Source organism: Aspergillus japonicus (assembly GCF_003184785.1).
Source record: "Aspergillus japonicus CBS 114.51 unplaced genomic scaffold BO86scaffold_64, whole genome shotgun sequence".
In the NCBI taxonomy this organism is placed as follows: Eukaryota; Fungi; Ascomycota; class Eurotiomycetes; order Eurotiales; family Aspergillaceae; genus Aspergillus; species Aspergillus japonicus.
Window position 1 is genome coordinate 73144 of NW_020291701.1, and position 27437 is coordinate 100580.

The 27437-nt window shown below is 47.6% G+C and overlaps 10 protein-coding genes across 10 annotated transcripts; 3 read left to right on the top strand and 7 right to left on the bottom strand.

Moving 5' to 3' along the window:
* Window positions 1–26: 26 nt before the first annotated feature.
* BO86DRAFT_421954 (uncharacterized protein) lies at window positions 27–2477 on the top strand (the record flags this gene model as incomplete). The annotated part of the gene is made up of 1 exon (XM_025675307.1): window positions 27–2477. One exon carries the CDS (start codon window positions 27–29, stop codon window positions 2475–2477), a length of 2451 nt encoding a protein of 816 aa, XP_025523887.1.
* Window positions 2478–3169: 692 nt separating this feature from the next.
* On the bottom strand, window positions 3170–5520 carry BO86DRAFT_421955 (uncharacterized protein; the record flags this gene model as incomplete). Its single annotated transcript, XM_025675308.1, has 2 exons — window positions 3170–5433; window positions 5508–5520. 2 exons carry the CDS (start codon window positions 5518–5520, stop codon window positions 3170–3172), a joined length of 2277 nt encoding a protein of 758 aa, XP_025523888.1.
* A 1029-nt stretch (window positions 5521–6549) lies between these two features.
* Window positions 6550–7467, top strand: BO86DRAFT_321919 (GTPase Rab2, small G protein superfamily; the record flags this gene model as incomplete). Its single annotated transcript, XM_025668367.1, has 2 exons — window positions 6550–6618; window positions 6679–7467. 2 exons carry the CDS (start codon window positions 6550–6552, stop codon window positions 7465–7467), a joined length of 858 nt encoding a protein of 285 aa, XP_025523889.1.
* A 193-nt stretch (window positions 7468–7660) lies between these two features.
* Window positions 7661–10382, bottom strand: pmt2 (protein O-mannosyl transferase). The gene is made up of 5 exons (XM_025666749.1): window positions 10210–10382; window positions 9998–10131; window positions 9377–9929; window positions 8566–9325; window positions 7661–8497 (listed from the first exon to the last, which is right to left on the bottom strand). The coding sequence occupies exons 2-5, from the start codon at window positions 10060–10062 to the stop codon at window positions 7854–7856; spliced, it is 2022 nt and encodes a 673-aa protein (XP_025523890.1). The 5' UTR covers window positions 10063–10131; window positions 10210–10382; the 3' UTR covers window positions 7661–7853.
* Window positions 10383–11372: 990 nt separating this feature from the next.
* On the bottom strand, window positions 11373–13399 carry BO86DRAFT_321900 (putative MFS monosaccharide transporter; the record flags this gene model as incomplete). Its single annotated transcript, XM_025668366.1, has 6 exons — window positions 11373–11764; window positions 11826–12538; window positions 12598–12791; window positions 12856–13144; window positions 13203–13280; window positions 13341–13399. 6 exons carry the CDS (start codon window positions 13397–13399, stop codon window positions 11373–11375), a joined length of 1725 nt encoding a protein of 574 aa, XP_025523891.1.
* A 2783-nt stretch (window positions 13400–16182) lies between these two features.
* On the bottom strand, window positions 16183–17619 carry BO86DRAFT_369623 (putative mitochondrial carrier protein; the record flags this gene model as incomplete). The annotated part of the gene is made up of 4 exons (XM_025670249.1): window positions 16183–17064; window positions 17121–17269; window positions 17349–17355; window positions 17420–17619. 4 exons carry the CDS (start codon window positions 17617–17619, stop codon window positions 16206–16208), a joined length of 1215 nt encoding a protein of 404 aa, XP_025523892.1. The 3' UTR covers window positions 16183–16205.
* A 687-nt stretch (window positions 17620–18306) lies between these two features.
* Window positions 18307–21925, top strand: spt16 (chromatin-remodeling protein SPT16; the record flags this gene model as incomplete). The annotated part of the gene is made up of 7 exons (XM_025676165.1): window positions 18307–18486; window positions 18544–18628; window positions 18715–18836; window positions 18899–19051; window positions 19111–20546; window positions 20582–21194; window positions 21244–21925. The coding sequence occupies 7 exons, from the start codon at window positions 18307–18309 to the stop codon at window positions 21733–21735; spliced, it is 3081 nt and encodes a 1026-aa protein (XP_025523893.1). The 3' UTR covers window positions 21736–21925.
* BO86DRAFT_201216 (zinc metalloprotease) lies at window positions 21879–23209 on the bottom strand. The gene is made up of 3 exons (XM_025666750.1): window positions 23060–23209; window positions 22743–22973; window positions 21879–22684 (listed from the first exon to the last, which is right to left on the bottom strand). Exons 2-3 carry the CDS (start codon window positions 22881–22883, stop codon window positions 22022–22024), a joined length of 804 nt encoding a protein of 267 aa, XP_025523894.1. The 5' UTR covers window positions 22884–22973; window positions 23060–23209; the 3' UTR covers window positions 21879–22021.
* BO86DRAFT_439587 (CDC50/LEM3 family protein) lies at window positions 23135–24925 on the bottom strand (the record flags this gene model as incomplete). Its single annotated transcript, XM_025676166.1, has 6 exons — window positions 23135–23549; window positions 23621–23783; window positions 23830–24535; window positions 24587–24683; window positions 24739–24775; window positions 24832–24925. The coding sequence occupies 6 exons, from the start codon at window positions 24923–24925 to the stop codon at window positions 23450–23452; spliced, it is 1197 nt and encodes a 398-aa protein (XP_025523895.1). The 3' UTR covers window positions 23135–23449.
* An 854-nt stretch (window positions 24926–25779) lies between these two features.
* BO86DRAFT_382533 (SWIRM domain-containing protein) lies at window positions 25780–26910 on the bottom strand (the record flags this gene model as incomplete). The annotated part of the gene is made up of 1 exon (XM_025670814.1): window positions 25780–26910. One exon carries the CDS (start codon window positions 26908–26910, stop codon window positions 25780–25782), a length of 1131 nt encoding a protein of 376 aa, XP_025523896.1.
* Window positions 26911–27437: the final 527 nt, after the last annotated feature.

Sequence of the window (27437 nt, forward strand, 5' to 3'; positions counted from 1 at the left end):
CCCACACATCTATTTGACGGACTGCCATGTCGGGAGAGCATTCTCTTCGCCCCGCGAACGCTGAATCGAGAGGAACCAAGAGAGCAAGCGAACACAGATATAATTTAGATCAAGACTCCATTGATCGACGATTGAAGAGACTTAAAGATCAAGTCCTTCCACTTTATCCCTTCCTCCTTACTGTCCCGACTGATGTGCCTTTCCGTCTTGGAGGGCGCTTTGTTAATAACTGGGCAGTGAGTGATGACGGCCCTTTCACGCCAGAGGAACAGCAACTCCAATACATGACTTTTTTGACTCATCACGACGGAGAATCCTTGTTAGCCGCTGTGGGCGATTGGTCTGACAGTGCAGGAAACGTCATGTCCGATCAGCAATCCGGGCCTCAGAGTGCAGCTAGCACACCATCTTATAGTTCACTGAAGAAGAAGATAAGCCTAAATGATTACAAAAACAGGAGAAAGTCAGGCGCCCCCTCTGGCTCCCCTGTCAGTCGAGAAGCCCCTTCCCAATCATCGACTGCCCAAACGCACAATGGAAGCCAATCAACCAACAAAGCTAGTGGTTTCATTGACGAAATACAGGGACCGGCAGAGAGGGCGGCTCCAGGCAACGTGCAGTCCTCATCTGGTGACAAGAACATGGATCGCAAACGTCCGCTTGAAACCGATAATGAGCCAATGAAATCAACTGGGAAGGGCCATGTCTCTTTAAAAAAAAACAGATTGTCTACTGATTCTACAGTAGAATCCACCAAAGTGGGACGATTGCGGGGCAATGGACTTCCTGCTCTCCTATCACCGACTCTGCCCCCAGTTTCAAGCAGCCCGAGACTGCCTCGACTTCTATCTCCAACACTTCCACCGGATCTGGAGAAAGAGTTGTCGATGCAAAATGTGGATTCTGTCTCCTTCGACTCCTTACAACACCCAGATGTGACAAATATCGATGCTTCAAATTTGCAAAAAGCCAAATCTGCTGTTCGTGGCTCTACCTACATGAACTTGTCACCCATTTCCAGCCGGCAAAACAAAACCTTGAACTCTGGTTCCGTTAGAAGATCGAGCGTTCTTCAAGAACCTTCGGACGTTGGTTCATCTAGATTTACGACTACAAAAGTTGGCTCTCAACACCTACCCAAGGAATCTGTAATGAACTCAGTGGATACACGAACGAGTTACCACTCAAGTCATGCCAGAACAAGGTTCATCGTCAGATTGAGGTATGGCAGAGCGAACAGGAAGCGGGTTGAAGCCCTTCTAAAGTTCTCCGGTAAGCGGAAGATAGGTACATCAAGCTCACCCGTAAGAAATGTTGATATTTCTCACGCTACAATATCTGGACAATCTGTAGCGAAGGCTACAGCATCTGAGCGTGCAGAAAACGGCAACAAGTTATCTCGCAACGACTTCAAAGCAAAAAATGACACTGCAAATATGTCTTCGAAAGAATGCACGAAAGAGTCCAAACCCCCTATTATTATCGATCAGCCCCAGTCCCCCAAACTTCCGAGCCCGCATACCAAACAGATTCTGCAGGATAGGTCAAAACAGATGCAGTCAACGTCGAGAAAAAGTGTTAATTGTTCTGGTCAATATGAAGTGTCTGGAGATACTAGCGAGAGAATGCCCCCCCAGTCCGGTGTGAAACATACAGCAGAGTGGCCGACGCCTACCAAACCACCATCTCCTCAAACAAGCAGCGCTGCATCTCGGCAATGTGAGCGTCGGGCGTGGAAGGAGGAATACCAGAAATATGGGAACCTTGGCCGAGAACTGAAGCATGCCGCGGAACGCCATACAGCTAAAGATAATGCGACTGTTGTCGATGAAAAACTCGCGGTTGCCACGGCTGTAGAAGCTATACTATGCTTCATCCTAGCTTTTGTCGCAGATGACCACTTCAAGGCTCTAAATCGCCAAGTTGCCGATTCTTCTTCATGGTTGTCCATTCTTGCCTATTGGCGCGTGGTGAAGAAAAATAGTGCACCCTATCCCCGATTGCACAGCCTATGTCTCATGCTTGGGGCTGTCTCGTATGATGCAATCCATGCACTTGATTTAGAAAGGCTTGCAGTTACACCTGTACCGGAAGAACATACTGCTATATCTACATCGGGCAGCGACGAGACAGCGGTTTCACTGGACGATTATAGAAAAGCCCGAAGGGAATTCAACGAGCTGAAGCATCGACTTCCTGAGTGTTACCGAGAGTCTCAGAAGCTATGGCTGGAGGGCTCACGCGGTCTTTCTGAGAATGTACTTGCTAGTGAATTTCCCGCCACATGGTCCAATCGGTCAAAGAATTTCTCGGAGCAGGGGAAGCCACTTTCAAAAGCTGGTGACTTATCCATCGAGTACTTTCTTCCGTTGAGAAAAACCAGTACACCTTCGGAGATTATCAGTTTCAGTTGCGCAATCCTGAAAGAGTGGTGCACGAAGGAAGGGATTGGGTGGAGGAGTAGACTTGATGTTTAGCTCAGCTGGATTTTGATTGCTCGAATATTCCCTTTGCATCTTCCACCTTGGCTTTTGAGCGCTCTGAGGTGGTCTGCAGGACACTGCTTGCTGCCAGTTCTTGTTTTATGATACCAACCTACCTTGTCATGTGTCCGAGTTGCGTCTCTTTGCCCTTTTTCAAATCGTGATCTGCTCCCACCAGTTGTGAAGTTGTGACTGTGCTTTATCTTGGCATCCCCACATTTAGTGCACGTCTAGTAAGAGAGCTCTTCAGCTCTTATAGAATAATACTACCATAAGAATTACTGTGACTTGTCCTCTTCGTTGCACCGCTTCCAGATGTGGCTCACTCCTAGCCCTATAGTTTGAGACTACTATTGGTACGGTACGTGATGTTTAGTATTCTTTTTGAAGATAACACAGTTAAGATCGCAAAATCTATGATGTGAATCCAAGCTTAGAAGTAGGACAGTATACGGAATTGGAGATTGCAGAATAATATGACTGTAACAAAATTGCACAGTACGATATAAAAGACACAAAGCACCCGGTAAGCCGGTTTATGGAAATCACCTGTTATCTGCGATCGTCGAAGATGACCGACGTACCACGAGGAAGGGCATGTTGGTATCATAGGTACCACATGACCATCGCATGTAAATCTTTTCGATGGGACTGTCCTCCACACAGAATGATATGAGGTCAGTGGGTCATAGTTCGCTAGAAGCTGTATAGCTGACCGAAGGAGCAGGCTCTTGGCCAAAGAGCCAGCCAGCTTCCCGACAATATCTGGCCTCCCTTCCATAGCTACCAACTTCACTGCTCCAGCAGATGACAGACGCATCGACAATATCAGCAATGACACTCTCGACGGCTCCCAAGATACTCCAGCCAATCGCTCCAGCAATCAACCCTATCATGTAGGCATAGAGACTCCCATGAATCACACCATTTTCACTGGGCACGCGGAAGTTCCGCGCAGTACTAACCCAGCCTGCGAAACCAAGTGCTAGTGACATTATAAGGCGAGCAGCATGAAGGATAAGTTTAGATAGCCGATATGAGACAAGAGGTGCGCAATGTTCGCGAGACCAAGTAAATGACCGTGGATGCAAAGGTGTCATGGCTGTTGATGGCGCCAGGTTTGCCATCTGCATCAGACCACGAGCCGATACAGCAAGTGGCTGAGAATGAATTGCAGCATAAGTGAGGGCCAGAGGATTGGTAATAACGGCCAGTGGAGTCGGAACAAAGGAGTAGGCACAAAGACTAAGAACAGAAGAGATTCGGTGAGGGAGCAGCAGAAGCGGAAGCCGAATTAGCAAGACCAGTAGGCTAGACAAGCAAACCGTGCCAAAAGATGTTGCGAGGCAATGATACGCGGCGGCTTGGATGATCTGTCTGGATGTTGGAGCGGGCGTGGTGAATCTGTGGAAATACCACTGACTCACCGTTGCAGCTGTGATCGTGCGTTGAATACCAGAGATGACTCCCAGAGACCACAGGTAGATCAGTACATAATAGGCTCCTAACCACCAACTGCTCGGATCCATAAAAAAAAGCATCGATCCTGAGACATGTCCCGTTAAGAATACGCGTGTGAACATGAGCATCCAACCCCACGTCCAGACGACAATGAATAAAACGACACCCAAGCCAATAATCAGAAGTTCGATGTTTGCGGCAAGGATGCGGCAGGCAAATTCAAGTATGCCCACTGCTCGGCCTATAGCACGATGGCTTCGAATGACGTTATAGATCCAAGCACTTGCTATCACGAAAGGAATAGCTGACCCCCATCTCATGACTTTGTCTTGGATGCTCGACCCATGCCAGGCGCCACGGAAACTCGAGATAAAGGGATAGAGTGAAAAGAAGTACAAAATGGCCGGAACGACGAATATGATGACATAGACTAGGACGCGTACATATGACCGTAGCAATGCGAGCCAGAGCAGAGATAAAGATATCGAGACCAGAGTAAAAATTGCCAACATGAAGAACGAGTTGTGAATAGTCGAGTATACCGTATCGCCCCATTTCGGTAGGTTTGAGGGTGTAGAAGTATGAAGATAAATAAGGAACGAAGTGGCAAAGAGGCAAGCGATGGATATCAAAAATAGCTGGCCCCAGAAAGCGTCATAGACAGGTGAACCGACCCTAGCCGATACGATCGACTCTTGGTATGAAGCTGGTGAGCTCGCTCGTTGGAAGAGCACCTGCGCCTCGGCGTTGTCTGGCCCTGGTGGCATGGTGGGTGAACCTATTCCAAGTCTACTCATTCGAGGCCCTGGTTTTTCCCGAAACCGCTGGATCGAGGGCGGGCTGTCGTCACCTAATTCTGGGGGCGCAACTTCCTCGGCATGGGCGTCCGGTATAAGCGTATCCTCCAAGCGAACATCAACAAGGTTCTCTCCTAAGCTCATACGTTTCGTTTGTATCTCCTCTCTAGGCTCAGCGGACACCCCGTTGTTGAAGATTTGTGGATTTGGTGCATTATCGTCAAGACCGCCTTCGCGCCATGAGCTCCAAATGCCCTTGCCCTTGGAGACTGTCCGAGTGAATTGTTGTGGTACTGATGCTTCTGGGCTGGAAAGAGATCTATCATCTTCATCATTTTCCGAAGAGTCCATCAAATGGTTGATGCCAAAATGTCGTCGTGATTTCTGCAAGGCATAGAAATCTGCAATTTCCCGCTCGTGCTCGGTTTCATCGTCCTCCTCTCGAAATTCATCTGTGGCACTGTAGAACAAAGGCGCTTGTGGAACCGGATTACGCGAGCCCGGGACGAAATTGGAAAATTGCGAGGCGGCTGTTTGATACGGATCAACGGCCGCTCGCTGTAAAAAAGACCGTGACGAAAGAGATCGTGGATTTCCTGGCGGCTGTATCAAGCGTTCATGGCCTTTTCGGCGGGCATCGTCGGAATGAATCACCAACCGGGACTGCGATTGTGCGAGGAATCGAGAGGCGTCTGAGCATGTTATTAAGATGGGTTCTCCAAGACGTAGCATAAGATACCTTCAAGCATTCAACTGAGAATCATACATTCAGAGAACATTGTCTTCAAAGCCTTTGGCCGACTTTATAACTCTTATCTCTTCTGCTTTCTTGATCGTTCTTGTGGCTTGATGCCGAAAAGTGAGTCAAGTACTGGGTCATGTATCACGCTCCCTGATAAGAACGGCCGAGGAGTAGCGGTGAGCTCCTCTGAGTTCTTGATTCGCAAATCACAAGGGACTTGTTGAGAAAGAACTACATAGCAGGAAGAGGAGAACGGAAAGATCTCAAACAAGAGCCTCGTGGTCTTGATTGGAGGTGTATGAGTATCGAAGGAGGAGGGAAGGAGAGACAGCCCGCGCCTGAGAGGGTTTGGTGTACCGTGAGGAAGAGGATTGGCCGCTGATGTAGCTTACAACCAGCCAGCGTCATAAGGGCAAGGTCATGTTAACAGATGACTCAGCACTCGAGTAACTCAGTTAAGTAATTGAGTTAGAAATAGTAGGCTAGTCAACTCAGACAAAAATAGTTACCTTGTGACTGATCTAGCAGATATGAAGAAGATTTGTCCTGCTAGGCTTGAATTCAAGCCATCGCCAGAGAAACATTCCTACCTACATTTTTGACCTCGGAACTGTAGCTTTGAAGTTAGCGTACGAGTGACCGAGCTTCTCGATTTTCAGTTACGTAGCCAGTCCCCACCATAGTAGCCCACTACATTATCACTGGTATTGATAGGCATTAACCTTTTAGTGTTAGTTCGGATCCGCGATACGTAGATATTCGGTGCCTAAGCACGACTAACTACGCCGGTCCAAACAACGCGTTTTCCTCAAAATTCCAACCCAAGCCGGCCAACGCATCCATCCTAGGCCATCATACGATTTTTGATCCGTGACCGCAAGGGAAGGCTTTCTAAGTGTGCGTCGCAATCTTGGCTGACGACCCCCAAAGAACTAAACCTTTGATGGGCTCCTCCCAACAGCTGGGGATGGAGTATGACTTCACGAGTCTGATCTGCCGGACATAATAGAATCTCAGAAGCAAGCTCCTCTGCTTGATCGTAGAGCTGCGTCGCTCTGCTATACCCATGTCACAGCCATGGGACTACATCGCTAAGCTTGTCTGCATTGGCGACTCTGGAACTGGGAAATCCAGCGTGAGTATCATGGACGGTGACCTCAGCTAGGATGACTCTGACAGACAGTACCCTATCTAGTTAACAATTCGACTTTGTGAAGGTCGCTTCTCATCCTCCCACGATGTCACGATCGGCGTGGAATTTGGTTCACGCATCGTCCCAGTTGGCCCGCCCGCATCAAAAAGTCTTGAACTGAGACTTGACTCCCATGCTCGCAGACCTGCAACATCATCGTCTGTTTCGTCACCTCCTTCCCAGATCCCCATCGCTGCTTCGGGACAATCTGCTGTCACCGGACTGCCCAGTCCTCCGCGCAAGCTCGTCGAGTGTCAAAAGAGAATGAAACTCTCTCTCTGGGATACGGCTGGTCAAGAAACATACAAGTCCATAACCCGTTCTTACTTCCGCGGTGCTTCTGGTGCACTTTTAGTCTTCGACATCACCAGGCCTTCCACTTTCTTATCTTGTACACAGTGGCTTCAGGATTTACGGCAAATCGCCGAAGATGGGATTGTGATTATTCTGGTTGGAAACAAGAGCGATCTGGCAGATGACGGTTCGGCCTCGAATCAGAGAAGGGTGACCAGGCAGGAAGCCGAAGAGTGGTGCCGCCAGAATAGTGTTGCCAATTATGTTGAAACTAGTGCAAAATCTGGCGATAACGTCGAATGTGCGTTTCTCGAGGTAGCTGACATGATCTACCGCAATATTGAAGCCGGTAAATACGATCTACATGATCGCCGCAGCGGGGTCAAGGGCTTTGGCGCTACCGGTGGACCGAATCGTGGAGCTCCTAAGACCGTTACCTTGGGACTGAACGATGCGATGCGCACCAGTGGAAATGGTGTTGTTGGTGGTTGTTGTTAATGGCAATACGGGTACCATTTGGACAACCCACTAAGCGGGTCGTGCGAGCTACTTACACAATAAAAGCTCATTCTCACACCTAACAATTCTAATACCTCCACGAGGGTTTCAAGGGTGGAAAGTGACCCAACCACGTATTCTACATGTCTGGCAAATTACCTCCACAATCAAAAGAGCAGAATGCTCAAGGATGTCTCCAAGAGATCTGAGACGGAAGGAGGCTGCTCCCACGAATTGTAGTTAAATAAGACATGGATTTGGTTGCCCATGTAAATGAGCAGGCGCCCCAGTGGACATGTTAAATCAAAGAATGATAGAGCAATGAAGAAGGCCAGTAGGTCCTAGAAATAAGGGTCGACGTTCTGGTGTGATAGGAAGACTGAACCTCAATTACCAATTTTCCACCCACTCAGCCAGTTTAGATGCTTCCAATTCTGGCTGGGGCCCTCAATACCGAATACCACAACACGGAAGTATAAGAACAATCCGAATATCACAATATAAAGCACTGTGTATAGTACCACGCGCGATTTATCACTGGCAGTCCGAGTGAACCAATCGACACAGAACCCAAATGTAAGTATGGCGTAATACAGAGCCGGATAGTAATGATGGACATAGGTTACCCTTGCCATAACCACGAAAGGCAAGTAATGCAGGATCCACCCCACAACAGGGTATACACCTGAGTAATGTATGTGGTCAATTTCTGCTTGTGTGAGCTCATTGTAACCTCGCTGCCAGCGCACAAGATACCAGAGAACTAAAAGTCCGAAGGCAGCTAGGCCGGCACTACTGCCCCAGTATACGAAAGGGTTTCCAAGAAGATAGTACTTGACAGTATTATCATCCCAGGAACACATGCGGAGACCAACATTCAAGATTGGCCACTGCCAGAACTTTGAGGCGAGATCGTCCTGCTTGTCTGGATCAGGGACCAGGGCGTTGTTGGATGTCATCATGGCGACATTCAAATGAATGAAGTCTTTCCAAAATGGCGATTTGTAAGAACCAGGATCTCCCGGTGGAACTAAAGATAAGAGTGAGTAAACCGAACGCCACAATGGGCAGATGACAGGAAAGGAGGATAAGGCTTACGTCTCTCGTTGTAATGAGACTCCACATTCCAGTGCGTATACACATCGTTGGGCTTGTTCTCCTTGACACAGGTAGTTTCGATCTGCTTGAAGCCCCATTGTGGGAGATTCACATTTCCAGCCCTCAGGTAGCAACCTAAGACAGGGTGCTTCAAGCGGAACGCCGTGGTGAGGGTTCGGACTCTACTCCTGTCCTTGGAAGCGACATCATCAACAACTTCAATTGCCCAATGATCTTTGTCGTCTCCAATGGTAATGTTGCCATAGCAGGATACTTCGTAGTGGCCTTTAGTTACTGGCGCTGGGATCGCATGCGAATGTAGATTTCTGCCTGTTTGCCCATGGATTAAGCGTACCACATCGCCGTCGCCGACAAACCTCAGTGGGCCGTTGGCATCATACTCCATATCCTGGCGGTTGGGGTAGATAAACCAGTCATTGTTCGCGTCCTTATGGTGGTAACATGTGACTTGTTGTTGGGCAGATCCTTCAGGATAAGTTTGAACATGCGAATGCAACAGGCCACCTCCGTAGCCCATGTTTTTCAGGGTAACCCTCGAGCCAAAAGCGACTTCAAGAGGACTGTCCTGCCCAACTTCGGTTCCCTTGAGATTTGCCTGGAAGAGTGAACTCATCTGCGCGTCACCGGGGCCACTGTTTTCCAAGATCCAGAAATGGGCGTAGAACGAGAGGATGTAGACGATACATGGCAGAAGTATCAAGCCTGCAATGCGAGCCAACAAGTGGTTCGCTAACACGGCCTGTCATTTATTTAGCAACGGTCTTGGTCATTGATATATACCATGACGTACCCTTGGCATCTTCACGTCGCCGAATTTGTTCCAGAGGTCCTCAACTGTGTACAACCCGACGATCGCTGTGCAAAAAAATCCGACCCATTTGACGCTGCAGACACAGCCAATGCTGACACCGGTGAGAAAAAGCCATGTGAACCATTCGAGGGAGAAACTATTAGTCTGCAATCGATGAAACTTCGCCCAGCATAAAGTGGTTGTGAAAGTAAAACATAGTAGCATGGAGTCGAGTAGAATGAATCTCGAGATTGTCGCATAGGAGTTCTCAAATAGGACCATCAAGCTGATAAGCCACACAGTGGCTCGGCGAAAACCGAGCTCGCGAGCGGTAAAATATGCCAAAGGGACGCAAGCTGCACCAAAAGCAGCATTGAATACACGCATGAAGGTGTAATTGACATCCTGAGGATATTCTTCTCCGGACTTAAACTCGAAAGAGCCGTTGTAGCCAGCGAGATACCCGGATAGTCCGACCAGCATCTTGCCCAACGGGGGGTGGACATCGAAGTAGAATTCGCGCTTCAAATAATGGGACCCAAATTTGCCAAAACTAGACATCAATGAGCAACAGATTAGCCCACTGGTGTACATACTATCCCAGAACAGTAACATTCTTACTGCGCTTCATCCCATGTGACAATGTTCGAACGTCCGATGCGATACATGCGAGTGAAAATAGACATGGCCGTGAGCAGCAACGGTGCGATGATAGGCTCCCAGTAGGCTATGGCGGCATTCGGTCGAGGCTACACCTCATGGAACGTATGTAAGCCGCAGTTCAATACCACCTGTTGACACTGTAAATTTGGCAGACAGGAGATGATGCTCACCTTGTACTTCACTTCCATCGCAGCATTGTGATTTTGATCTGATGTAACATTGGGCTTCCCCCCACGTGCAGCCGTCCTGCGCCTTAGATCAGATGCAACATTCGCACCAGTGCTTGAGCCGGTTGTTTCGGCCATAACTCAGTGAGAAAAGGATAAGAGAGAGTAAGAAAGACGTCTGTTGTAGCTTTTATAGCTAGAAGTGAAAGGGACTGAATAGGACAATCTTGAGCTGGCACAACCTGGCACAGTGAACCTAGCGAGACTGAGACTTAATTTCAAATAAAAGGGGTCATCTCTCGCAGGCAAACGAGGAGCTTGATATTTCAGTAGAGAAGGATGGAGGAAGATGACTGTTTCAAGGAATGTAAAGGGTTGAGATAGAGGATTTAAAGTGGCAGTGAGATGTAAGTTGAATTCAAAGATGAGTTGAATTCAGAGAATTTCGGCAACGTCGGTAGAAAGATAACACGAAAAAAAAGGAATTAGAATTTTCGACCAAAGTGAACTGTAGGACCAAGAGAAGATTGAAGGAATTGAAGGAAATGGCGAGGGGCAAATACAGGCATGGAAAAGGCGCAGCACATTCAGGTGAAAGTGAGAGTTGGCCTGGAGTTAACATGGAAAGCCCGGGCGCATGTTTGAATGGTTTCCGCCCCACTTGGGGGCTAGGTGGTAAGGTAGGTACTTAAATGAGGACAGCAAACCCAGACAACCCGGATCCATGATAAGCACATTACTTCATTAGTGGTTGACATTGAAGATGCGATTCTACGGTGCATTGAGGAGCTTTGGTTCGCTTCACATATCTTAGTTTTCGTTTGTATGGTAAGGTTCCGCCAAATACTACACATAAATGCATAAATGGGTTAACTTATATCTCATAAGCACGCTACACCGTCATGCTGCTAGCTTGTATCGGAAACATAACTCGATAACTGTGGTTCGCGCTTCTATCCCAAGATTTTCAGTATGAGAACATTGGAACGAACACAAATGTAAGACAACGACATCTAACAACGGAAAGCAAAACATTCCCAGCGCAGGCTGCTTCAAAGGCAAACTAGGTCGATATTTCGCGCCGAGAGGTGGAAACACGATCGAGGCAGAAAAAGGCAGCACCGCAGTTTCCTGCAGTGTAAGGGCACGTTAGCAATACAACTGTCCTAGTCATTCTCTTCCTGCCCGAGGCGGCTATATTGGTTGTTTTGTGCCGAAGAACCAGACCCCTTATGACGGGTTATCATGTTGGAGATCCAACCGCCGAATCCCTCCGATCGAGTAGCATGGCCCTCTGGATTTACAGACCTAACAGATTTATTATAGGCACTAGGGCTCATATTGGGCGGATCAATGTCCAATCCAGGAATCGCATTATCCGCTCCCAGGGGACCATATTGTCGCCTAATGTCGAGCGAAGGCACAGGTGAGCCGGCACTCATCAAGGACCCACGTTCCGCCTGGGTTGCTGGAGTCGGCATAGAGGTTGTCGCATCGCCGAACAAAATATTCATATCCTCCAACCGGACACCACTTGTCTCCGGATATAGGAAATACACTAAACGATAAGTGTCAGGTAGGCCGTTACAGTGCGACAAAAATAGCAAAGGTGTACTGACCTAACACAAAGCTGCATGCACAAAAGAAAGCATGGACCAGGTAGAGACGCCACTTGATTGCGGCTTGGAGGACGGGTGTGATTTCCCCCACCAGCCAGTTGAAGGCCCAATTTGCTGCAGTGCTGAGACTGGCGCCCTTTGCACGAATACTTAAGGGCAAAATTTCGGGGGGGTAGAGCCACGGTATAGGTCCCCAAGATGCGCCAAAGGCAGCATTGTATATCATGACAAAGATGACCGTGAGCGTTGGTGTTGCTGGAACGTCTATATAGATGAAATAGGAGATCAGAGACAAAGACACAATCATAGCCACTGCCCCTGAGAGAAGAATTGGCCGTCTTCCCCACCGGTCGACAAGATACCACGGAGGAACCGTAGAAGCAAGATAGGATATGGCATTGATGCCGGTCATTAGAATAGCATCACGGCCAGCCCACCCTGCCGATTCAAAAACGAGTGGGGCGTAGTAAGAGATGACGTTGATTCCGTTCAGCTGCGCCAATGCCTGTGCTGACATTGCAATCAATACCCGTCTATAGTAACGTTTGAACATGTCACTGTAGGATCTCTCGCCCTCTTGTCGTTGAAGAAGAACATTCATCTTGATCTCTCTGTATTCTTGTCTGGCTTTGTCGTTGTGCAGATCACCCTTGCCATATAAATTCGCTATAACGACCATACCTTCCTCGTCAAAATCGTTATCTAGTAACCACCTGATCTGATGTGAGATATGTACCCAGTGAACACATGTGACTGGATGTTGAACACTTACCTGGGAGATTCGCAGATGATCAAACTGCCCACACCAAGCAAAGCACCCATGATGCATTGACAGAGCAGAGGGAGACGCCAGGAGTAATTACTATCTATGAAGCTGCAGAAATAGTCAACCCAGACACTTGCAGCGTAGCCGGAGATATTCCCCGTGAATTCAATGCATGCTAGCTTTCCACGGTTATGGGGGGGCTATTCGAGACAGTGTCAGCGTAAACTGTGCAATCGCTTGGGTTGGGCTAGTGGTCATATTTACCGAGATCTCAGACTGATAAACCGGCACAATGGTAGAGAGTGCTCCAACCCCTAAACCTGCAATGATACGGCCGACCATCATCATAGGCAGACCAGTCGCAAATGCCTGGAATGCGCCACCAATGAAGAAGACAATTGACCCATAAAGTATCGTTTTGCGACGCCCGATCAGATCGCCAACTCGTCCAACAAGTAGGGATGAGATGAATGCTCCAACTTCTAGAATCGCAACAACAGTGCCAATTGCAGCTCGTGATGGTTGATTGAAGTAATCCTTGAAATACCACCCTCTAAGGTTCATCAGCTATTGTCGTTTGAATCTAGCATTGCCGAGCATGAGACACATACGTTATGATGCCAGACATCACTCCTTGGTCATAGCCGAAGAGAAAGACGCCTAAAGATACAAAGACACTCGTGAAATACCTACATGACGTCAGCTCAGCGCATAGGAATAGTTTATCACTCAATATGAGTTCGCCTTACAGCAATGGTTTGCCAACCAGGCCATGCATCTGGGCATTTTGTCGATTGTTTGGGGACATTATCGTTGCTAAGAGACGTTCTGCACGTGAAATCCGCCTGGGTAGTGGCTGAGGTATCTCAATCGATGTCTTCTCGGTTGCGAGACTGGCAATGTATGGCTGGTGTAGTATGCGGTTCCGCTTTGGCTGTTTGGGTCGCTCCTGGGGGCCAATTGGATTAGATGTATTTAGATCTGATCGTTTTGAAACATTAATCTGTAGTGGATGCTCTGCATCAGCCGGCTGTTCGGCCAAATCGCCACTGTCGGTCCAGACAAACTCTGAGTTACCCGATGATAGCGAAGAACGCCGCCGACTTTCCCCCTCAGCCGCAGACTGCCCTGCGTCGCCTGACGCAGCAGTGGAAAATCGCGATTGAGAATTTAGGTGCCGCAAGGGTATGGTCGAAGAAGTATGCCGTTGAGATGTTTGAGAAGGAATATTGGCGGTGATAGTGGGCTGGACGTGACAGCCCCTTTCCCCGGGAACAATCAGTCCTCTTCTCTGTGTTATGATATAATTGACCGATTTCCTTGACCACTGCCAATCAAGGATAAAAAAAGAACGGTATCAGGCAGAGCCCACAAACTAGCTGCGCAACAGTCGTGTTTCGCTTGTTGGAAAAGGGGTTCAAGAGGTGACGCCTGGAGTAGGGCACAACGGTCGACTCGCAGGTGGAAGCCAAAGTAACAAAGGCACTGCACTGGGACTGAAGGGGCACGCCAGAGCGAGGGTCCTTCAAGTTGGGCGAAAGTGTGTAGCAAAAGACAAGTGCATGGGAAAGTACTGTGGGCGGAGAGCGGTGATGCACTGATTGACATTGGTCATAAGGCCGCTCACGAGACAGTTGCCAACTTGGTTGATCGACGCAGGATGACGGAGTCCGGAGCCTGACAGCCGAGAATGGTAAGGTGGAGATAGCAGGGATGATGGCACAAAAAACTTCAGAGGGGGTAAATTAAACACGAGAGTCAGTAAAAATGGAGCATACTAGCCTTACTGAGCACCTTGAGTATCAGTATACCATAGTAATCTCAAGGCTACTATGGTAGAAATTCAAAGGCTGGTATGGGTACAGTATGTATGTACTGTACCTATTGTCTTTGAAAGGTGGAGAGAACCCCGCAAGCCAGTCCGCCAGACATGGACAAGTCGGTAGATGCGGCTAGTCTAGTAGGCCGACGTCTACCCGTTAGAAGTGGATGATGTATGTATCTAACTACTCCATACCACTAAGAGTCATCGCTCCTTTGCCTAAGGTACTCAGTACTGAAAACCTCAACACGAGGAGGAAGGGGAAAATGATCATGAATTAGTCAATCGTTTCTTCGATGATTTTTTTGAGTCAGCTAAGAGACGTGCAAATACTACCTACTAAGAGGATTGATGGGGTGAAGGAAAGAAGTTCTTAGTAAGCGAAACTGGTCACCATTGGCTGGGCTCAGTACTCATCCTATGCATATTTCTGTCGCAAGTCAGTCTCCACCGACAACGCAATACATAGATACTCATCGATGCAGCACCTCGCCCCTAAACAGCGTTGGCCACCTCTATCCTGTAAATAATCATACCTTAATTAGAATAGATAATAGAAATCCCGAATCAATTCTGCTTCCTCTCAGTATATATCAGGCATTATGATTCGAACACTACTTATCTAGTCCTAGTCCTAGATTCATCTATTATATTACAGCATGTAACTTGATGGGATCCTACATTTTTAGGTGATTCTAGTTATGCACTATGAAAAAGAGCTCTAGTCAAGAAAGACTTACTTTCTCAGTTACGCTGTGGTAGGAATATAGCTCAGCATTTACGTTGCCGGTTGATCTCCTTTTTTATAAATCTAAAAATTGCTCTTAATTCCACTTATGATCGATCGACTGCCCAGCTACTCGTACTTACATATCTGCGCAGGGCGGGGTGGTATGGCAGAACACTGCCGACGAAGCTGGGTGGTAGAAAGTCACAGGATCGCCGGTAGTAGCAATAATAAGTTGAAGTAATTATTCACTACAGAGTAGTACTGAGTATAATACTCTAGTCTCACGTTGAATAAGTTATATTTAAGTTATGTAGAACCTAATAACAGTTTATCTAATACCATTTCCATATAGTGTTATAAGCTACCTAAGTACGGAGTACATAGTATTACCCTATGAAATTGTCGGTGGAGTCCTGATTAGGTAATTTCAGAACTGCCGGTTTCATTCCAACTTGCAAATACCATTTGCCGAAGCTGAGGGCTTCATGACTTTCATATAACGGAAGCGGCAGAGCTATAAGTTTGAGAGCAGTCAAGAGGATTGGTGGCAAAGATCCACTTACAATCTGAAAGACCTCAACTACATATGATCTTAATATGTACATGTAACAAGATCAATGAAATATAAGTTTGAACTAAACAATAAAGAATGGATAGAGTAGTTACGGAGTACTGTACGATAAATCTTGTCCTCATATCATAGAAATTACTATATCATTATATCGTAGGAGAAGCCTCTATCTTTATACTCAAACAATCTTTTTCTACATACAGATATTTTCAAACCAGTCAAGAAACTCCCGGGGCCATTTCCACCACCTACTATCTTGTAGTAGCTGGCAATTCCCAACATAGCGCGTATCTCAATGGTCTGAACTTATGTGTAGCCGAGCAGGCCGCCGCGCGAGAAAATGCTCCAGAATAGGAATGAGGACGGAGGGAAGTCGGAGATTCCGTCTCGACCAAGATAATCAGAATATCGGTAAGAATGGCGATGCTATTCATGCCAGGAAGAAGAAAATAATGCATATTATACCTAGATGAGTCGAAAACCATACTTTCTCATGGCAGTAGAATACTATATCCATCCCTCTCAATATATACAGTATCCGACATAAACGCATATTTACGACGGACCAACTCAAAAATAACAAGCCCAGCACTTGTGCTGGGCACTTGACGTATAGCGTCTCTGGCAAATCCACGAAAGAGCCACTTCCTCCAACCTCCAACCCTAGTCGCCTTTCGCTCGCATCTTTTCAATGTTTCCTGATAGGCATTATAGTAAAGACGTAGCATTTGTCGCCTCGAGGGACAGAAACTGGCTTGATGGTCAAGATATTCCAAGCGAGTGACATGGATGCTTTGGATGACCGATAGCGGTCGTTGTATGGCTTGTTGGGCCACTGAAGCTATCACACCCGCGGCCATGAGAAAACATGGCTCCAATGCATAATGGGGTCTAATGAGGGGGACACTGCGATTTCCAGACTGGACAGTGTGCACTCTCTGCGCACCAAGAGTACGCAACGACCCATAGTACCACGTGACAAATGAGTAGTACGCCTGAGATTTTATGAATTCGAATGATGAGAAGAAGAATGCATAGCCAAGAGAATCACGCAGGAAGGAAAGGCCCCAACCTGCGAAGATACCCCGGGCTCCAATCTGAATAAGCTTTTGATGGCCATAATGCCACATACTCCGGTACTGCCCCTCAAGAAGATCGCTTGTTCTTAGACGGACTTGGAGAGCATCAAGAGGAGCGGCTACTATAGACTGAATAGTTCCGGCTATGAATCCGGCTGCGAACGTGTTTAAAGGCGGAGGAGGGGGGTATATACGTTTGATGCCTTGCGACACAGGTTCGTTAAGACTTCCAAGAACTTGAAGGTATGATGTGTAAAGTATGGCACCAACTCTGCGGCAGTTAGAGGATACGCACATGTAAATGGTACAATGATTGGGAAAGCTCACGCGGCATTCGCTAACAAAGGGGGCATAACTTGATTGGGAATGAAGCGCCAGCCATACGTACGAACGGCGTGCATCAAGAGCCCGGGTGTGGTCGTATGCAAGGACCAGCCAGACTTCGCTGAGTGAGGGTTAACAGCCCTGGCAAATGCCTTGGCAGATTTAGAGTAGAACCGAGAAAATCAGCGATGATTTAGAGATAATAGGCACGAGGAAGACCGGGCTACACACCATATAGCTGCAAATGCAAGGCTTGTTAATATCCAACAGGAATGATTTGAGTGGGCAACTTGAATTCATACTCAACTCGGGTACGGAAAAAGGCCTTTATAGGTGCCCTGAAATAAAAGGCAACAATTTGCGCACTCAGAGCACGAGTACCAGCAGCAGATGCACCGGTTGCAGCATTGTGTCGAGACACCCTTCGAAAGGTTGAGTCCGATTGAATCAGGTCGTCAATGCTCGCTTGATCTGTATGCGCAGATGATAGATCATCTGTCATCTTGAAAACTCAGAAGAAGATCTCGCAAGGCCAGGCTTCGAACTTTGGCAAAATAGCACTAGCGGCTAAGACGAAAGCATGGCAAATTAATACTCGGGTTTCTAAGGAACGACTCAGTCATATGTGCAATGTGTATAACGAGTAGGAGTGTGACAAGTTGGTGAGAAAAATTACAACTTTGTGGAATCGGGTAGTATCTAGTATGAAGAATGAAGAGGGACCTGACAAAGTAGTCCTGAAAAAGCCGATGGGGATATCGGCGAGGCTGAGGTCAACACAAATGATGTATTCCTCAAAAGTATACATATAACAGGCGGTACACGAAAGTGAAAACCAAACAGCTCAAACATGTCTTACTAATTTCTTACTTAGCCTTCTGAAAACGCGCTTCTTCTCGCGTTAAGATTGCGCCTGGCTTCCTCCGCGACTTTTAATTAAATGCTCAGTTGCGATCTTACACACTTCTCTTTCCAATACATTCTTCTGCAATACCGGCAGCTTCAGATCTCGTCCCAGTGTAGTCTGTAGCTTCTCCTCCTGCAGCCTATCACTTCGACTATTCCCTTTCCAATTCCCCCTCTGTGCGTTCATTCTAGTTTTGCCCGGGAGTTCTTGGTACAGGACTGCGTGCTGCTACGTACGGCGAACCTCTAAGCGTTTAGCCCGTGCCACCGAAAACCCTACACCATGGCAGAAGAAATTGTGATTGATCGGAATACATTCTTTAACCGACTCACGAGCTTTTATTCAGCATGGAAAGCAGACAGACGCTCCAACAATGCCACTTTTGGCGGCGTTTCATCTATTGTTATTCTCATGGGGAAGACAGACGAGGCTAACAGTTTTCAAAAAAACAATGCGATGCATGTGAGTCGTTACTGAGGTGATGAATGGCCTGGCAACATACTAATGACAAATGACTAGTTTTGGCTACTTGGCTATGAATTTCCTGCTACTCTTCTGGTATTCACCACTGAGGTTGTATATGTTGTTACGACGGCTAAGAAAGGTAAGTTTTCGATCTTCTGATTCATCAAACGTCTTTATGCCCGGCACTTCGACATACCTTTTGCTGAGCGAACCTCCAATTCACAGCCAAACATCTTGAGCCATTGAGAGGAGGCAAAGTTCCAGTAGAGATCTTGGTGACCTCGAAGAATCCGGAAGAGAAAACGAAATCATTCGAGAAGTGCATAGAGGCTATCAAGACAGCTGGTGTAAGTTATGTCACGACTACAAAGATGAACATCTGGTGCTAAGGTACAATGTGCTGTTATAGAAAAAGGTTGGTGTCTTGCCAAAGGATACAGCTTCCGGCCCCTTTTCCGAGGATTGGAGGAGGGCGTACGCAGCCGGTGGTGGAGAATTGGAAGAAGTTGACATATCGGGCGCCCTGTCAGCTGCACTTGCAGTCAAGGATACAGATGAACTAGTCAGTTCCTCCAAGCTGCGTCGTGTCAGCTAGAATCGCAATCGTTAACTGTGCTGAAGGTATCCATCCGAAACGCGTCAAGAGCCTGTAGTGGCTTAATGGCCGATTACTTTGTGGACGAAATGTCTCGTCTTCTTGATGAAGAGAAGCAAATGACCCACAAGGCTCTCGCCATGAAAATTGACGCGAAGATTGACGACGCTAAATTTTTCAACAAATTAGCGAAACTTCCAAGTGAATTCGATCCTCAGCAAATTGACTGGGCGTACGGCCCCGTTGTACAAAGTGGAGGAAAATATGACCTTAGGCTCACAGCTTCTTCCGACAGTAACAATCTTCAACCAGGGATCATTGTTGCAGGATTTGGAATTCGCTACAGGACTTACAGTTCGCTCATTGCGCGTACATACCTTGTTGATCCAAGCAAATCGCAGGAGGCAAACTATGCTTTCCTTCTACATGTTCGCGATGCAGTCATCAAAGACATTCGTGAGGGTGCAGTGGCTAAGGACTTGTATCACAAAGCGATCAGTTTGGTTCGGGCTAAGAAGCCAGAGCTTGAGACGCACTTCGTTAAATCGGTTGGCGCAGGTGTAGGAATTGAACTCCGCGATTCTAACATGCTGCTAAACGGGAAGAATGACAAGATATTGAAGAGTGGCATGACATTCTCAGTCACGGTTGGGCTGACTGATGTTGAGGACTCCAGTGCAAAAGATCGGGGTAGCTCCGTTTATTCAATGGTCATCACTGATACAGTCCGTGTCGGCGAAAATGGGCCACTTGTTTTTACGAAAGACGCTGGTGTGGACATGGACTCGGTTTCCTTCTATTTTGGGGATGAAGAAGAATCTGAAAAGCCCATCAAGGAGAAAAAGGAGGTCAAGTCGAGCGCCATTGCCAGCAGGAATGTCACCCGAACAAAGTTGCGTGCCGAGAGGCCAACCCAAATCAATGAAGGCGCGGAGGCCCGGCGTCGTGAGCATCAAAAGGAACTGGCCACCAAGAAAACAAAAGAAGGGCTGGACAGGTTCGCAGGTACCACAGGTGATGACAATGGGGTCACACACAAAAAGTTCAAGAGATTTGAGTCTTACAAAAGGGATAATCAGTTGCCCACAAAGGTGAAAGACCTCACTATCTATGTCGACCACAAGGCTTCCACGGTCATCGTCCCTATCATGGGCCGACCAGTCCCATTTCATATCAATACCATCAAGAATGCCAGCAAGAGTGACGAGGGGGAATATGCCTACCTGAGAATCAACTTTCTATCACCAGGCCAAGGTGTCGGCAGAAAAGATGATCAGCCCTTCGAAGATCTCTCAGCGCATTTTCTACGGAACTTGACCCTTAGGTCCAAAGATAATAATCGGCTCGCCCAGGTGGCTCAAGACATCACAGAGCTTCGAAAAAATGCACTGCGACGTGAGCAGGAAAAGAAGGAAATGGAGGATGTGGTTGAGCAGGACAAACTGATTGAAATCAGGAGTAAGTGACTCAGAGATCATTGCCTCTGCGAGAATTCAGGATAACCATTTTAGACCGTCGTCCTGTCAAGTTACCTGACGTTTATCTGCGGCCACCTTTGGACGGGAAGCGAGTCCCTGGTGAAGTTGAAATACATCAGAACGGCCTTCGCTATATGTCGCCCTTTCGCAATGAACACGTCGATGTGCTTTTCAGCAATGTGAAGCATCTTTTTTTCCAACCATGCGCTCATGAATTGATCGTCTTGATACACGTTCATCTGAAGACCCCTATACTGATAGGGAAAAGAAAAACTAGGGATGTTCAATTCTACAGAGAAGCTACTGAGATGCAGTTCGATGAAACTGGAAACCGCAGACGTAAACACCGTTATGGGGACGAAGAGGAATTCGAGGCTGAACAAGAAGAACGGCGACGAAGGGCAGCGTTGGATCGCGAGTTCAAGGCGTTTGCTGAAAAGATCGCGGATGCTGGCAAAGACGAAGGAGTCGACGTTGACATTCCATTCAGAGAAATTGGCTTTACTGGCGTTCCCAACCGGTCAAATGTCTTGATTCAGCCTACTACAGACGCTCTGGTTCAACTAACTGAGCCCCCGTTCTTGGTCATCACTCTTAACGAAGTTGAAATTGCTCACCTAGAAAGAGTACAGGTAAGTTACAGCCTCTTCACTGGTCTTGTCAACTCTAACGTTCCTACAGTTCGGACTCAAAAATTTTGACCTTGTGTTTGTTTTCAAGGACTTCCATCGGACGCCCGTGCACATCAACACGATTCCCGTGGAGTCTTTGGAGGGTGTGAAAGATTGGTTAGATTCTGTCGACCTCGCTTTCACAGAAGGCCCACTGAATCTAAACTGGACTACTATCATGAAGACAGTAGTGAGTGATCCTTACGGATTCTTTAATGATGGAGGTTGGTCGTTCTTAGCAGCAGAATCCGACTCTGAGGGCGGATCGGACGAGGAAGAGGAGTCCGCGTTTGAGCTTTCTGAGTCCGAGCTTGCGGCTGCGGACGAGAGCTCGGAAGATGACAGCGAATTTGATGATGATGCTAGTGCTGAAGCAAGCGATGACTTCAGTGCAGATGAAGAGAGCGGTGAGGATTGGGACGAGCTCGAATTGAAGGCGAAAAAGAAGGATAGGGAAGGCGGTCTGGACGATGATGAGCGGGGCAAGAAACGAAAGCGATAGTTGAGATGTAATGTTTGGGCTGTGGCATGGCGACTACTACTCCCACTGTCACTACTATTATTACTACTGTTCTCACAACCTGATTTACTACCATCTTGATACGGTCACATATGGATTCTCCATACCTATTAAGCGATATGACATTTACCGCAATCTCCAGGGTCTTCTTGGCACGCGTGAATGGGATCAAGTAATATAGCAGCTGGCGTTGCTAAAATGATACGTGTATAGGAGTAGGTGCTGTGAACAGACTATATGCAAGAAACCTCCACGTGTCTTTACTCCTTCACTTCCCTGCCCTCATGGAAAACCACATGTTCCTCATTCTCTCAATCTGATCTGGTGTAAAGTTCTCGTAGCAATCATCAGATGAGTAGTCCATAAAATTGTGGATTGCATCCAGACCAGGGAGTTCCGGACATGAATCTTTCTGAGCCGGACAACCATTAGTAGGTTCAGATTGTTGCGGAGTGTCGTCTATATAGTCGCCTTCGTTATTAGATGAGCAAGTGTCTCCTTCAAATGTATGGAGAAGTCCGTTCCAGTGCCCAATCTCGTGGACAGCCGTTCCTCCTTGGTTGTAATGCGCTAAGGAGCCTCCCGGCATAGTCTGGGCCAGGACATTGCAGCCGTCCTTTATGTAGGTGGAACGTGGGCTACTGGCATTTATGCTTGGGTCAGGCAGAGTGCAAAAGCCGAGTACGCTGGACGATAGAGTGCCCATCTGTCGCGCAGAGATGTCGCGCAATGTTCGAGCACTTCCATCCGAGGACATCTGGAGATCTGTCTGGAAATAAACATTGAGAGTGCTGTAACTCCCACGGCGTAACGCACTCTTCATGGCAATTTCATCCTGGTTGTGCGCCCATGTATCATTCACATGACGAGTTATGCCTTTGAGCCGATAAGATATGGTGGCATTCTCATATGCCTCTTGTAGATAGATCAACTAAACTCGAGTTAACTCTGTAAAGGAGCAAGAACCTAGATGACAGGACAAAACAAACCTGGGAGGCTATCATCTGGTCCGAAACCGAATTGGCCGCAGCCTGGCTGCTCACGATGTGAAACCATGTTTCTATTTGAATTGTGCTTTCGGCCTCTCGGGTCTCATAGACAAAACTCGAGTTGGTTCGTGGTTTTGACATGCTCAGTCTCCTAAACTCTACTTTCAGTCGTTCGCTGGGCGCAGGCGTGGCACAGAAACCGCGGTCTAAAGACGACGCGCTGCACAAGACCTGCATACCCATCAAAATGAGCACCGACAAAGGGCATATGAGAACCATCAAAGCCATACTGGTTTCTTGAGTAAGATAATAGTTACCTTTGAAGGAATACCCGAGTGAAAAGGAAGAAAATGAGAAGCTGCTACCAACAGCTACGTGGAATGTATCGTTAGCATCTGGTCACAGGAATCCTAGGTGCTCGAGAATGCCGCAGCTAGGGGTAGATGCCCAGATGGGGAGAACAGAAGCGGCCTTTCCAGGGACGCGTCTGATAAGAACAGCAACTGATTTGGGTGGCTTTAATCAATTTGGTATAGACAAATACGAGGACATGAGCCATGCAACTCCGTAAACACAGGCCCCGGAGACATCAGAATCCGTTTAAAAAGACGCAATTACCTTGTAACGAACAGACAGCCCTGAAAACAGAAGGAAGAGAGACATTACATTCCTATGAAAGAGGCGACGAAACGAACACCAGAAAATCCCTATGGAGCGTGGGATCCAAATCTGCCATCCCTTCCAGTTGAGGTAGCAGGGCTATCATGGTCGTTGTTCCAGGTCAAATAAGTGTGATCACCGAGTTTTCTGGGTAAAGCGCAAATTAGCAAGGTGGTTTTTGAGATGCAGAATAGTCCATTGAGGGCTTTCGTGCGTACCTGGGTCGTACTAGATGAGCAATGGTGAAAAGCGCGCCGAGCACAATACAGACACCCCCGACGACTACATACGCGATCCCCATAAAGGGATTTTGGCCACCAATGACAGTCCGAGTGGATATTAATATCGACTTCGTACCACCGTACTCAGTGACGGGAAAGCCTATGCCATTAGCGACGTTGGAGGTTGCTGGGGGTTTCAAACGTACGGTCCTCAATATCGAGCTGGTAACTCCCCGCAGCCATGGCCGTGGTGTCATTTCGCCGTGACAATTTGCTAAAAGCCGGCAATGCTGCGGTTCTCATCCATACCATGAACTCTTCATCCTCGTGAAGATTGGGGATTCCGTCAACATATCCATTAGGATAGCGATCATGCCAATTAGGCGGAGGAACCACCTGCCATTTATTGTACTGGGTCTTCTTGATCAGCTGCTTGTCGCTGTCCCACGCTATGCCTTTGTTCGTCATGTAATATGTCTGGGCATCGTCGCCGTTCAGGAGCTCGGGACTGGTAATTGTGTCATTGAATAGCGAATTTGCAATGAGACCACATGGATAATACGCTTTCCCAGAAGAGTCAAGCTTGAGCGGATCGCAAGATCCTCCACTGATAGTTTCGTTGTCAACAGCCTTTCCTTTCAACTGATCAATATCAAGTGACTTGACGTATCTGCGATGATTCTGGTAGAAATTGGTCAGGCGATAGTACATGAATACGGGCGGTTCTAGTTTATCAGGAATTTCGAAAATCAAGCGACAGACGGTTGTCCCATTCTTGTTCAGGCTCTGCCAAGTCGGTGTTGATTGTTCATTGCTCGATTTGAATGAGGTTTTCACTCTATCTGAAATTGAGGTTGGTTGGGAGGATGCCTTGGTGGCGCATTCTGAGTAGTCTATGACTATCTCTTGGACCTGAGGGCTTTTAGCCTCCTAGACGTAACAGTTGTTGAAGAAAACACATACCTGCGAGCTGGCCCATAGGAGAAGACCACCGATCGGGGCAAAAATCACGCCGATGACAAAAAAGAGAGGCAACACGCTCTTGGGGGTTAGGATTGGCCTGCATGTGTCAGCTTTCTTAACTAACTGGGTTTCCATCGGGCTGGTTTCCTCACTGCCAGGCTTTCAAACGCTGTTGCCGGAAAGCGGTATCTGTTCATCTTAATCAGACTTAAATCATGCTAGGCCACGGGAGGTGCTGTCCTCACTTGCAGGTCTTCTGGTCCTGGACTTCTTGTCATCGCTAAGCTCCCCATGCTCTTCATTGTTATACTCCGTACGAGTGGCTTCTGTGTGAGACATTCCTGATGAGATCAAGACCATACGACGCCGGGCCTAAGACGCGGAGTTGATAAGGGATGCGTTCCAATTCAAGTATCCGTTGTGGCAGGAGTTGCACGATGTTCATAGGTGGATCGGGTGGCGTGGAATTGAGGATCCCGAAGTCGGAAACTGCATAGTTGGCGGGTAAAGCTTCCCAGTTCCCATAGTCGGGTAACTAACTGCCGTAAAGCCGCAGCCTTTGTGCATGGCTCGACTGGTTCTGAAACTAGTCTTCTTGTAGATATTACTCTTTGCCTGATCTGTCAGAAATACACAATGGTCTATGGTTCTTACTCTATGCATGGGCCATGGTTTGTAGGCCAATTGAGTCTAGGCACGATGCAGACAATTTACTAGCAAGGTAATGCAGATTCTTGATTCTGGGTTCAAAGCAAAGGCAGGTATGTGCCCTAAATAAACATGGCCAACGCTGCGCCGGAGGTGTGAGTAAATCGTGGCACAGAAACTTGGTTGTAGCAACATGACCGAAGCCCACATAAACATACTATTGCAGAAATTGAATGGGGGGACCTGAAGCAATCGGGGTATTAATTATAAAACACCAATAGTTAATAAGATGAATAGAACACCGGTATGATCGCTGGGTGGCAAGAGAAGTGCTATGCGATTACTGGTAGTCTGCCATGTCTAAGTGCAAACTTAAGCAATATTCCACAATCATGGTTAGTGAGTGATGAAGTTAACAAGCGCGTGAACAACTGTGATATAACATGATGCACTGCCAAACATCGAATGCCGAATTGCTTATTACCCAGGAGGAAAGACAGTAGTGAGACGTCTTCGATATGAGAGATAACCTGAGATCCCAAGCCCTATTGTTGTCGATACTGCTGAAAATGTTCTGGGTTGAACCAGCCCACACGTTCGTAAGCAGTCCACAGTTTGCTTGCCTTGTTCACATCGATCTTGCAGGCCTGTTGGGCGTCTGTCTTTCGAAACTCCTTACCAACATTCAAGGCCTTGACTCTGGCTTCGAAGATCCGCCGCTTGCTGCACAAATAAGTTGCGCATGAGAGCCTCAAGGTTGCTGCAAGGCTAAGCTCTGCTGAACTGAGTAGATTCCTGTCAGGGTCGAGACTGAGGTCTAACACCTGGCCTTTCCAGTCTGCTTTCAGCGCCTTTGCATTGCCACCAAGAGTCTCTATCGAAGGAGAAAAATCTTGGATGGAGCTATAGTCGACATCGTCCCGATTAGTTCCTATAGTGCGAGCTTGCTTCGCGCTCGATGCCAGGAGGTCAAAACTCTCCAGCGTTTTCTGCTTTGGTGTAGACTTCGGTGTTCGCTTTACTCTAGAAGCCCGTTGAACACGAGGCTGTGCAGCCAGCATCCTTTTCCCTGGTGCTGGTGCTAGTTTCTTCAACTTGGACTCGATTGGCCGTGGTCGACATCGATTCATCAGTAACAACTGACGCTCTAATGTCTCTCGCTCCTCTTTGGCCCATGCTGCTGGGTTGCGATTAAACTGCGAGGATACAATCGGTACGCATGAAAGAGCTAGAAGATACTCGTCGCGCGTCGGCTTATTTAGTTTGTTCTCAAACCTCGCCATGTGAGAATTGATATGTTGATTGACCAAAGCTTCCGCGGTATTGGGAAGCATGGGCCCAAATAAAGGTTCATCAGTGGCAATGTCATTTATAGATTCATGTCGGGGGAATAGAAGAGGATCTCTGGAAGTGCCAACGGCATCTCTGTCAATTTGTTCGGAGACATATGATTTCCTCTTTTTAGTTCCAGCATAGGGCGTAACAGGGGGGGATGGCAAGTCCATTTCTGATTGAGTACGCTTCCGGTTGCCTGGGATAGGAGGAAGTTCCATACTATGACTATATGCTGAATCCTGCGACAGTGTGAAACCGGACATCGTAGTCGGATTGAACACCTCCAGGGGTTTCGACTCTGGAGGTGACATCAAACTGGAAACGGATGGGAGACGACTCATTTTGGCCTTATCACTTGATTTTAGCGACGAGGCAGTAGTGAGTGAGGTCATCACGGAGAAAGATTCCCAAGCTCGGGACACAGGCACGGGCAAGGATGAGTCAAAGTGTATGGTTTAAGGAATGTTTGTGAAAGCAGAGGTCACTGCTTTTAAGGTCAGCCCTGGGTAAATGCAATCTTCGAGTACAAGGCGGAAGGGTGCTATGGATATTGATAGGGTGTTAATGGAAGTCAATGGAATTGGGACCTGATCAATGCTGGCAAAACACACGTGCTATTGATTTGTCAGGGCGCCCTCTTTGTCTGGTGGCAATAAGCAGGTATGACTTGGGTCTCGGCGATAAGGCTCACAATGGCCGAGACGAATGGATACTAGGTATCAGGCGAGGACAGATATTTTTCTGCTGTTGCCTTGCGCTATGGAAAGGGAAAAGGGTTCGCAAAGAAGGCTCACGAGATCTTAGAACCGGCGGAATTGACCTTTCTTACTTCCTATGGACCCCCTTTCCATTGGGGAAAACAGGCTAA